General features: G+C 47.0%; 1 protein-coding gene across 6 annotated transcripts in view; it reads left to right on the top strand.

Annotated features, from left to right (window-relative positions):
* Nucleotides 1-8,414, top strand: part of LOC310837538 (uncharacterized protein) — a 15,049-nt gene extending 6,635 nt beyond the window's left edge. Inside the window, exons 2-5 of one of the 6 annotated variants that reach the window (XM_083724262.1) lie at nucleotides 288-335; nucleotides 3,360-4,161; nucleotides 5,511-5,607; nucleotides 7,432-8,414. In XM_083724262.1, the coding sequence (XP_083580388.1) occupies nucleotides 3,505-4,161; nucleotides 5,511-5,607; nucleotides 7,432-8,411 (1,734 nt within the window). In that variant the 5' untranslated portion in view covers nucleotides 288-335; nucleotides 3,360-3,504 and the 3' untranslated portion in view covers nucleotides 8,412-8,414. Of the gene's footprint in view, nucleotides 1-157; nucleotides 336-385; nucleotides 448-2,098; nucleotides 2,315-3,359; nucleotides 4,162-5,510; nucleotides 5,608-7,431 lie in introns of those variants that run through there. The other 5 variants (XM_083724266.1, XM_083724261.1, XM_083724264.1 and 2 more) reach the window with 5 other exon arrangements.
* Nucleotides 8,415-11,751: the final 3,337 nt, after the last annotated feature.

Below are 11,751 nucleotides of genomic sequence, written 5' to 3'. Positions count from 1 at the left end.
GCTGCATTTTAAATTGCATTTTAACCTGTATTTAAAATTGGTGTTTTTTCCTATTATGTTTTTACTGTAATTTTACTGGTGTTAGCTGCCATGAGCGGCGTATAAATAAATTCATTATTATTATTAGTAGTAGTAGTAGTAGTATTATTCCAGCCTGTTTGCTTGCATGCCACCTCTCTGTTGGGTAGCTGCCCCACAGCCCCCAATGGGTTAAACGGATAGAGCTGTGTTTTGCAGAGAGGCCCAGGGAGCAGCCAGCCAATGCTGTCCCCTCCTTTTCCTGCCAGGGAACTCAGCTGCAAAACCCTGGCTTCTTTCTGCAGAAGGTCAAAGAGGTGAGTGCAAAGCTGTGTTTTGGGGCAACGAGGGAGGCGAGCCAGGAGGCAAGAGGAATTGGCAAGGAAAACGCATTGAGGGGGTTTGGAAGCGGCGAGGGGGTTTTGACATGTATGGAGTCAGACTGATGGTCCATCCAGCCCCGTATTGTCTGCACAGGCAGGCAGCAGCCCCCTGGGGCTTCAGGACAGCCCTGCTTAGGGATTGACGCTGCATGCAGAGCAGGTTCTCTGCCCACTGCAGCCCATGTCTCTCTATACTGACCCATACAGGAACATCGCCATCATCATTCTATATTTTGAAATCATTTTTATTTGATTTTACAGATACAAAATTATAACAATCCAAATGCATATCCGTATATAGGGATTACTCTGAATCTCGAGATTTCCCCCCTCCATGGGTCCTATTGTCAACATTTACAACTGCATATTATTTCATAATCTATATTTTATATCAATCCATACTATCCGTGGTATTTGTTACACTGCAAGTGAGATTAAAATCCTGCTCATGCTTTCATCTGCTTGCCGTGGTCTCCTAAATAAATTACAATTTCCCCTCGTTCCTTTTTAAAGTTTTTGTCCTCTTGGTTCCTGAGTTTTCCAGTCAGCTTTGCTTGCCACTCCTCTCTGGTAGGGACTTTGTCTTCTTTCCATCTCTGGGCTAGTAGCATCCAAGCGCTTTATTATTATTATTTTATTTATACCCCACCCATCTGACTGGATTGCCCCAGCCACTCTAGGCAGCTTATAACATATATAAAACATAATTTAAAAATTTAAAAAAACTTCCCTGTACAGTTTCCATATACCAAGTCAGACCATTGGTTTCCCTAGCTCAGTATTGTCCACACTGACTGGCAGCAGCTCTCCAGAGTTTCAGACAAGAGTCCTTTCTAGTCCTACAGGGAAGTTTTTAATGTATGACATCTTAGTGTATTTTTTTGTCTTGTGGAAGCCGCCCAGAGTGGCTGGGGAAACCCAGCCAGATGGGCAGGGTACAAATAAATTATTACCTTTAATAAAGATAATTCCCTTACCTTTCCCGCCCCGACCTGGCCACAGTGATCCATGCGACGGTCATCTCCAGGCTTGACTACTGTAATTCACTCTACGTGGGGCTGCCCTTGAAGCTGTCCCAGAAACTCCAGCGGGTGTAGAATGCTGCAGCCAGGCTCCTCACGGGGTCTCTGCCATGGGAGCATATTCACCCAGTGCTTTTCAAGCTGCACTGGCTTCTGGTGGAGTACAGGGTCAGATTTAAGGTGCTGCTTTTGACCTTTAAAGCCCTTCACGCCTAGGACCCTCGTACCTCCGGGACTGCCTCTCTGGTATGCCCTGCGGAGGACGCTAGAGGTCCCGGGCCCTAAGGAAGTTAGATTAGGCCTCAACCAGAGCCAGGGCCTTTTCAACACTGGCTCCGGCCTGGTGGAACGCTCTGCCTCATGAGACCAGGGCCCTGCAGGATCTGATTTCTTTCCGCAGGGCCTGTAAGACAGAGTTGTTCGCCTGGCCTTTGGCTTGGAGCCAATTTGATTCCCTCCCTCTCTTTCTTTTTTCTTTTCCCTCCTCCTCCTGCGAGGAGGCTACATTTAATATTTTAATGTTTCAATATTTTAATGTTGTATTTTAATGTTGTTTTTAAGTTGTAATCATTCAACTTGTTTTTTATTGCCTGTTAGCCCGTCCTGAGCCTAGCCTTGGCTGGGGAGGGCGGGGTATTAATAATAATAATAATAATAATAATAATAATAATAATTACCTGGAAATGCTGAGGGTTGAACCTGAAGGCCTTCTGCATGCAAACCATGTGTTCTGCTGAGCTGTTAACCTTTCCCTTTTTCCCAGCAGGGACAAAATTTTGCTATTTCTTGATCCCCAAGAAAGGCAGATAATACACAAAGCATCATCTCTCTTCTCCCATCCCCTTCCACTCGTCTTGTAATATACAAGATAAAACCCACATAGCAAGAAAGGTACAATTCACTAATTGAGCCATGAGAAACCAACTCTGCAGCTCAAATCAAAACCATAAGCAGACTGAGCAACACAAATATGAATTGCTTCGGAATCGTGGCAGAACAGAACCGCTTTTATCTACCGTTGAGGAGGTGTCTGGCATGTGTGCTTATAATGCAATTGCGTGAACCTGCTAAGCCTTTTCAGCTCAGTGCCGGAACATCTGCTTGGCATGCAGATGGTCACAGGTTCAGTTCCCAGCATCTCCAGGCAGGGTTGAGAGAAATCCTACTGCTAGCCCAGAGATGAAATAGCAGATCAAGTTGATGGATTATGCCAAAATGGCTAAAATGACTGGGAAGATCAGAAATAAGGAAGATGAAAAATGTAATGAGGAATGGAGGGAATTTATAATTTGCCTTGGAGACCACTGTAAACGGTTAAAATCGTTAGTGGGATTGCAATAACACTTGTAATGTAACAAGAACAATGGAGATATAAAAATCTGGATTATTATAAAAGATGCAGGAGAAAAGGTTTAACCATGAGACCCACAGAGGGGGAGGAGGGAAGTCCAGAGATTCGTAAGAATCTTGTAGTTTTGGAATGTGTTGTGGTATGATTGTAATTCTTAATACAGTGGTACCTCTGCTTAAGTGCTTAATTCGTTCCGGAGGTCTGTTCTTAACCTGAAACTGTTCTTAACCTGAAGCACCACTTTAGCTAATGGGGCCTCCTGCTGCCACCGTGCCGCCGGAGCACGATTTCTGTTCCCATCCTGAAGCAAAGTTCTTATCCTGAAGCACTATTTCTGGGTTAGCGGAGTCTGTAACCTGAAGCGTATGTAACCTGAAGCGTATTTAACCCAAAGTACCACTGTATGTAAAATAAAAACTAAAAAAATTGGGGAGAAAAGGGAAAAAATCCAAGAGAACTACTGCCAGTTTGTGCAAACAGTACTGAGGTAGTTAGACTGATGGCATGACTTTCTATGTTCCTAATGTAACAGAGCTCTTAAAAAAAAAAATTCCGCAGGAATAATCTTCCGTCTTTTGGATTCAGGACAGGGTCGTTGCCAATGGAGCTTCTTACCTCGCACCAGACTGAGTGTCTGAACCGAACGAAGCAGGCGACTGAAGACACGGTTTAGGAGCTGAGGGGAGTGAGGCGCAGCTGTTGCATTTCTGCGCGAGAGACGGAACGAGAGATGAACCGGAGTGAAATTCAAGCTTTGCTGAATCGGGGCGCAGGTCGGGGAACACAAGCAAAGAGGCAGGGCGGGGCAGGACCCAAATTGCATAAGGGGCCTGGAAGGGTCCAGCGGGAGGTTGTGGAGCCGTTCCCAAAAGCCAGGCAGTCGCCAAACATGGGATGGAGCGGCCCACACTTGCCAGAACTTGCCCCTCCGGAAGACCCCATGCCGTGTCCTCTGTCCGCAGAAAGAACACACTACAACAGTGGCAGCCCTGAAAGAGACGGCGCAAACAGCCTCCTGACAGGTCTTAGCAGAGCATCTGAAGAGGTCTACATGGGCTTGGATTCTGGGCAAGGCAAGGAGGAGCCCTGGGAAAGGGACACCATCGCCCTGGAGGCACAGCGGCTGAACTTCCGACGGTTCCCCTACTTGGAAGCCAAGGGGCCCCGGGAGGTTTGCAGCCAGCTGTGGTTCCTTTGCCACCGGTGGCTGAAGCCAGAGAGGCACACCAAGGAGCAGATCCTGGAGCTGGTGACTCTGGAGCAGTTCCTGGCTGTCCTGCCCTCGGAGGTGCAGAGCTCGGTCAGGGAAGGCAGGCCGGAGACCTGCGCCCAGGCGGTGGCCCTGGCAGAAGGTTTCCTGAGGAGGCAGCAAGCGGGTGAGAAAGAGGTGAGGGCATTTCTCTCTTTTCTTTTCTTTTTTGAAATAATTTTTATTTGATTTTACAAGTATAAAAATATAACAATCCAACTATAAATTTGTTGTTGTTTAGTCGTGTCCGACTCTTCGTGACCCCATGGTCCAGAGCACGCCAGGCTCTCCTGTCTCTCACTGTCTCCCACAGTTTGGTCAAACTCATGCTGGTAGCTTTGAGAACACTGTACATATACAACTATACAACTATACAACCAACTGTACATATCCATAGTTAAAAATTCATTCGAATCTCTGGACTTCCACCTTCCCTTCCCTGGGTCCTATTGTTAACTTTTTCTACTGCATATTTTTCAGTAGTCCATATTTTATCTTACTCCATGGTTTCCATAAATACTTGCTGCATTGCAAGTTGTATTGCTAATGTTTTTATCGGCTGATAGTGGTCTCCAAGGTAAATTATAAATTTTCCCCATTCTTTATTAAAGTTTTGGTTCTTTTTTTACAAAAGTTAATTTGAGCATTATTTTCATCTCATTATATATCATTCCCCCGAATGCTTTTATTACCTTACAAGACCACCACATATGACAGAAGGTGCCTTATTTTTCTTTCCTTTTCCAGCAGATATTTGTACCTGTCTTATATATTTTTGCTAACTTACTGGGAGTCAGATACAGTGGTACCTCGCAAGACGAATGCCTCGCAAGACAAAAAACTCGCCAGACGAAATGGTTTTTGGTTTTTTGAGTTGCTTCGCAAGACGAATTTCCCTATGGGCTTGCGTCGCAAGACGAAAATGTCTTGCAAGTTTGTTTCCTTTTTCTTAACACCGTTAATACAGTTGCGACTTGACTTCGAGGAGCAACTCATAGAACGCGGTGTGGTAGCCTTTTTTGAGGTTTTTAAAGACTTTGGTGATTTCTGAAGCTTTTCCAAAACTTTCCCGACAACGTGCTTCGCAAGACGAAAAAAATCTCAAGACGACAAAACTCGCAGAACGAATTAATTTCGTCTTGCGAGGCACCACTGTACGAGAGCATTTATTTCTAAGCCGACCCTGGCGGCATTCGGATTCTGTGATAATACCGCATTGTCACCTGCTGGATTCCCAATGTGTTGTTCTTTGTGGGATTCTCAAAACAACGCATTGATGTTTGTCGATTTCCAGAGACGTATCTGATGGATCACTGTGGGAAGAGAACGATGGACTAGATGCACCCTCCTTTTCAGTAGCTCATTGGAGGACCAAAGGTCCGCCCTTCTTTCCGGCACCCCCTGCCCCTTTGCCCAGTACTTTTCCATCCTACCCTGTTGCCTTTTTCCAGCTGCCTTGACAGGGTTGTGTTCTCCTGGTTGTTCAGGTAGTGCCTATGAATCCTGCAGCTCTTTCCGAAGCCAGAGAGAAGCTGCTGTGTGTGGAAGTCAAAGAAGAGGGTGGCAGAGGTGGGTCCTCTTCAGGTAAGATGGAAGTCCTTGGTTGCCTGGAGTACAGGCTTCTTCCTGTCCCGGGTTCTTAAACCTCAGCTCTGATCTTCCCTGTCCCTAGAACAGGAGGTGCCCAGCTGATGTCTGTGGGCGCACAAACCTACAAACGCTTTCTCCGGAGGCTGCAGGGTCAACCCCGACAACTGAACTGGGGCTTGAAAGAAATGTCCTATTCTCTTTTGGGGATCCCTCGTAGCCGAGTAAGATTGTCTTCCATGAACACAGTCTTAACAGTGAGTCCGTAAGTGACTGTGGAAGCCAATTCTAGATCCACACATCCTTCCACAGTGGGGACAGAGGTTTCCAGGCGGGAGTTGATCACGGTGAGGGTTTGCCAAGCGTGCCTTCCTCTTACCACGTTTCTCCCTTGTGTCCTGAATTTGAGCATCTTCCAAGCCCATGACACCTTTGGTAAAGGCTGTTCTAATTTTTTAAGATTTGCCTTCGGTTTATCCTATTGCAGTCAGTGCTTAAAAGGAGCTAGGCAATACATTTTAAGCACTGTGATACCTCTTTAAACTGTCATGGCTTCCCCCCCCTGCAAAGAATTCTGGGAGCTGTGGTTTGTTAATGGTACCGACAGTTGCTAGGAAGCACCTATTCCCCTCTCAGAGCTACAGTTCCCAGAGTGGTATAACTATCAATCCCTTCTCACAGGGAACTCTGGGAACTGTAGCTCTGGGAGGGGAATAGGGCTCCCCTAGAACATTCAGCACAACCACAACAAACTCCAGCTCCCATAATTCTTTGGAGGAAGCCATGTCTGCTTAAAATGCTATTGGTGGGGGGGGGGGAGGCACTGTGGTCTAAACCACTGAGCCTCTTGGGCTTGCCGATCAGAAGGTTGGCGGTTCGAATCCCCGAGATGGAGTGAGCTCCCATTGCTCTGTCCCAGCTCCTGCCAACCTAGAAGTTCGAAAGCATGCTAGTGCAAGTAGATTAATAGTTACCACTCCAGCGGGAAGGAGAAGCAGTTTAGTCATGCTGGCCACATGACCCGGAAAGCTGTCTGTGGACAAACACCGGCTCCCTCGGCCTGAAAGCGAGATGAGCGCTACAACCCCATAAGTCCCCTTTGACTGGACTTAACCGTCTAGGGGTCCTTTTCCTTTTTTTTACCTTTTTACTTTAAAACTATGGTGTGAATGTGGTCTCAGTTTTGCCCCTTGTGGAACTCAGCAGAGAGGAAGATAGGGAGAAATCTTGTATAATTCCCAGAGTAGTTCACCGATCAATCCCTCGCCACAGGGAAATGGGAATTGTAGGCCCCAGAAGGAAGCCCTTAAAGAAATGTGGGCCCTGGACTGCAAAACTTACCCCACCCTTGTGATAAAAGTATTTCCTCAACCCCCGCTATAAATTTTGGTTTTGCCCCCCTCTCTTATGGACCAATACAGTGGTACCTCGGGTTACATATGCGTCAGGTTACAGACTCCACTAACCCAGAAATAGTACCTCGGTTTAAGTACTTTGCTTCAGGATAAGAACAGAAATCATGCGGCGGCGGCAGGAGGCCCCATTAGCTAAAGTGGTGCTTCAGGTTAAGAACAGTTTCAGGTTAAGAACGGACCTCCAGAACAAATTAAGTACGTAACCAGAGGTACCACTGTACAGCTTCCTTTTGCCACTTACTAAGAACCAAGTTTATGTGCAACAATTGTAATCTCAGCTACAACGTAAAACAGCAATTCAAAGCAAGCTCGTATGATCAAGCTATACTAAACCCACATTAAACCACTCCCTACCAATTCACTGCAAACCATTCCTCTAGATTATTGTTGCTTTCCTCTCCTTTAGGTGACAGCTGGCTGAATCAGCAGGAGGGTAATCCACAGCGGGAAAGGCCAACCCAAGTAGACCCTCATTTGCAATGTCAGGATAACAAAACAGCTTGCCTGCCTTATTCAGAGGCAAAGATGGGAAGCCACTCGGAAGACAGTGTGAATGCTCCTGAGAGAAACCCTGGGGATTTTGCTGAGTCCACAAACCAGCAGATCCCTCCCAAAGGCAAGAAGCAAAGGACTTGTGGCGTCTGTGGGAAGAGCTTCAGCCGCAGCACCGGCCTGATCGCACATCAGAGAATCCACACCGGAGAGAAGCCGTACGAGTGTCCTGACTGCGGGAAATCCTTCACATTGAAGTCGAACCTGATAGCCCACGAAAGGACTCACAACGGGCAGAAGCCGTACGAGTGCCAGCAGTGCGGGAAAAGCTTCAGCGTGAGCTCGCAGCTCATTAAGCACAAGAGGACTCACTCGGGGGAGAAACCGTACAAATGCATCGAGTGCGGGCAGGCGTTCCGCCAAAGCTCGCACCTTAAAAACCACCAGAGAATCCACACGGGAGACCGGCCGTTCAAATGCTCAGACTGCGGGAAAAGCTTCAGCGTCAGCTCAGACCTGATCCGGCACGAAATATCGCACACGGGGGAGAAACCGTACCAGTGTCCCGACTGCGGCAAGCGCTTCTGCAACAGTTCCCAGATTATTACTCACCGGAGAGTCCACACGGGGGAAAAGCCGTACAAATGCCTGGAGTGCGGGAAAAGCTTCACCGTGAGCCAGCAGCTCAGCAGGCACCAGCGAGTCCACACGGGAGAGAAGCCATACAAATGTCCCGAATGCGGGAAAACCTTTGGTGTCAGCACACTCCTTACGGGACACCTGAGAATCCACACCGGAGAAAAACCGTACGAATGTTCGGAATGTGGGAAAAGCTTCAGGCTGCGCTCAAACCTTATTGCACATCAGAAAATACATGCTGCAAGGAAATCCTAGGCATTTTTAGAGAGTGTGTGTGTGTGTGTGTGCGCGCGCGCTTGCAGGAGGGATTAAATTTGAATTCAGTTCTCTGATTTTTCACAATATTCACATATGGGACCTAGAGTTGCCATATTCTGAAGAGAGAAAAAGAGGACACATTTGTCAACTTTTCACTCTGGATGATAACTCTCAACATGAAATAGAGGGCGTGTCCTAGAAAAAGAGGACATATGGCAACCCTACCGGCGGCCTGATCAGCTCTATAGAATGGAGTAGCCCAGGGGTCAGCAAACTTTTTCAGCAGGGGGCTGGTCCACTGTCCCTCAGACCTTGTGGGGGGTTGGACTATATTTTTTGGGGTGGGGGATGAATGAATTCCTATGCCCAACAAATAACCCAGAGATGCATTTTAAATAAAAGCACACATTCTACTCCTGTAAAAACACCAGGCAGGCCCCACAAATAACCCAGAGATGCATTTTAAATAAAAGCACACATTCTACTCATGTAAAAACACGCTGATTCCCGGACTGTCCGTGAGCCAGATTTAGAAGGCGATTGGGCCGGATCCAGCCCCTGGGCCTTAGTTTGCCTACCCATGGGGTAGCCACCGTGGGCCCCTCCAGAGGCTGGATTTCATCTTCCATCAGCCTTGGCTAGCACGGCTCAAAGTGAAAAAAGGATTGGAGTTCTAACTTAACAACCTCTGGAGGGGACCACATTGCTACTCCCTGCCCTAGAGAAGCGTTCTTCAATCTTAGGTCCTCAAATGTTGTTGGACTACAATTCCCATGATGTCCTTCAGCGAAACTGGCTGGGGATGATGGGAATTGTAGTCCAACAACATCATTCTCACAGTTTTTAAAAAAATTACTGGACAGGAATTTACTCTCAAGGCAACCTCCTGGGTTAGGAGAATCCCTTCAATTTATTTGTTTTTAAAATGTCTTCACTGAAAGGTGTTTCGTTATAGGAGCGAAGGGTGACCCCATTGCAAAATACAAACATAGGAGGTTTGTCAAAGCCGCGTGACTGTCTTCGGAACAAACTCTTAAGAGAATTACAGTGGTACCTCGGGTTAAGTACTTAATTTGTTCTGGAGGTCCGTTCTTAACCTGAAACTGTTCTTAACCTGAAGCACCACTTTAGCTAGTGGGGCCTCCTGCTGCTGCTGCGCCACCAGAGCCCGATTTCTGTTCTTATCCTGAAGCAAAGTTCTTAACCTGAAGCACTATTTCTGGGTTAGCGGAGTGTGTAACCTGAAGCATATGTAACCTGAAGCATATGTAACCTGAGGTACCACTGTATTGGCCGTTGAAATGATTGCACCAACCTGCTTTGTGAATATTTGTGTGCACCGATTCACCAAGCCTTGAAAACCTAGCGGCCGCCTGCAATAATTTACCCAGTGGCCATATCTCTACAGAAGTGGGATGGGCTGTGGGACACCTGCCTTGCGTGCAGAAGGTTCCCAGTTCAATTCAGGGAGGGCTAGGAGAGTTTTCCTGCCTGAAATCCTGGAGAGCCATTGCCAGTTTCCTTAAAAGGGACTGAACTATATGGAGCAAGGGTCTGACTAAAAGGCTGCTGCCTATGTTCTTGCCTGGATAGCTCAGTTGGTTAGAGTGTGGTGCTGATAACACAGAGGTTGCAGGTTTGATCCCCATATGGGAACTCTGAGGCCTCGTTTGCCCCGTACAGTTAAAGCAGCATCCAATAATAATAATAATAATAATAATAATAATTTCTTATTTATACCCCGCCCTCCCCAGCCAAGACCGGGCTCAGGGCGGCAAACAACCAATAATAAAAACAACTTGATTAAAATACAATTTGAAAGATTAAGATACAACATTAAAACATTAGGGTGCAATCTCTTCATAGGAGGAGAAAGGAAAAAGAAAGAGGGGGAGGGAATCAAACTGATTTCAAGCCAAAGTCCAGGTGGAATAACTCTGTCTTACAGGCCCTGCGGAAAGAAATCAGATCCCGCAGGGCCCTGGTCTCATGAGAAAGAGCGTTCCACCAGGCTGGAGCCAGTGCTGAGAAGGCCCCGGCTCTGGTTGAGGCTAATCTAACTTCCTTAGGGCCCAGGACCACTAGGGTGTTGCTATAAATAATAATAATAATAATAATAATAATAATAATAATAATAATAATAATAATAATATCTTTATTGTCATTGCCCCCTCTTGGGGACAACGAAATTACTTGGCTGCTCCATCCACCCAGGTAGGGCACTCCACACAAAATCAGAACAACTATAAAAACACTAATTAAAACAATACAGTATAATACAGCAAGGAAGATTAGATGACTTTCAAAGTCCAGGCTTCCCATTCAGGGCCGAGATCGCTCTGGAGAAGAAGCTGTTCTTGAGACGGCTCGTTCTTGTCTTCATCGTCCTGTATCTCCGTCCCGACGGCAGGAGCTCGAAGAGACAGTGACCAGGATGCGATGGATCTTTTACTATGTCCAGTGCCTTCCTATGGCACCTTGTGGCATAAATCTGCTCTAAGGTGGAGAGTGGGCAGCCAACAATGCTCTCTGCTGCCTTCACAACTCTGCACAACCCCAGCCTGTCCTGGGTAGTACAGCTTCCGTACCACACACATAAGCCATAAGTGAGCACGCTCTCGATGGCACAGTGATAGAAGGCAAGCAGCAGTTTCTGCGGAAGATGGTTTTTCCTTAGGATTCTCAAAAAGTACAGTCTCTGCTGCGCCTTCTTCACAAGCCCCCTTGTGAAGGACTTTAAGGTCCTCCGTGGGGCATACCATGATCTTATGAAAAGATCATGGCTTCCCCCAAAGCATCCTGGGAGCTGTAGTTTGTTCAGGGTGCTGAGCTACAACTCCCAGGGTTCCCAGAGAAGAGGGATGGATTCTTAAACCACGCTGGGTATTGCAGCTCTGTGAGGGGAATTGGGGCACCCTAAAAGGGCTCTTTAAAGTGGAGTTATGGGCCCCATCTACACTATACACTTAAACGATGATCATACCTCTAAGCAGCCCCTTTTCATAGAATTGTAGAGTTCAAAGGGATCCCGAGGGTCATCTAGTCCAACCCCCAAATGTGGGGCTCGAACCCAGGACCCTGAGATTAAGGAGTCTCATCCTCTACCGACTTGGAAAAAGCCAGTGTGGTGTAGTGGTTAAGAGTGGTAGACTCGTAATCTGGTGAACTGGCTTCGCGTCTCCACTCCTCCACATGCAGTTGCTGGGTGACCCTGGGCCAGTCACACTTCTCTGAAGTCTCTCAGCCCCACTCACCCCACAGAGTGTTTGTTGTGGGGGAGGAAGGGAAAGGAGAATGTTAGCCGCTTTGAGACTCCTTCCGGTAGTGATATCAAATC

The sequence above is a fragment of the Podarcis gaigeae genome, assembly GCF_964106915.1.
Source record: "Podarcis gaigeae genome assembly, chromosome: 2".
NCBI classification, from domain to species: Eukaryota; Metazoa; Chordata; class Lepidosauria; order Squamata; family Lacertidae; genus Podarcis; species Podarcis gaigeae.
This window is presented reverse-complemented; position numbering and strand designations above follow the sequence as displayed.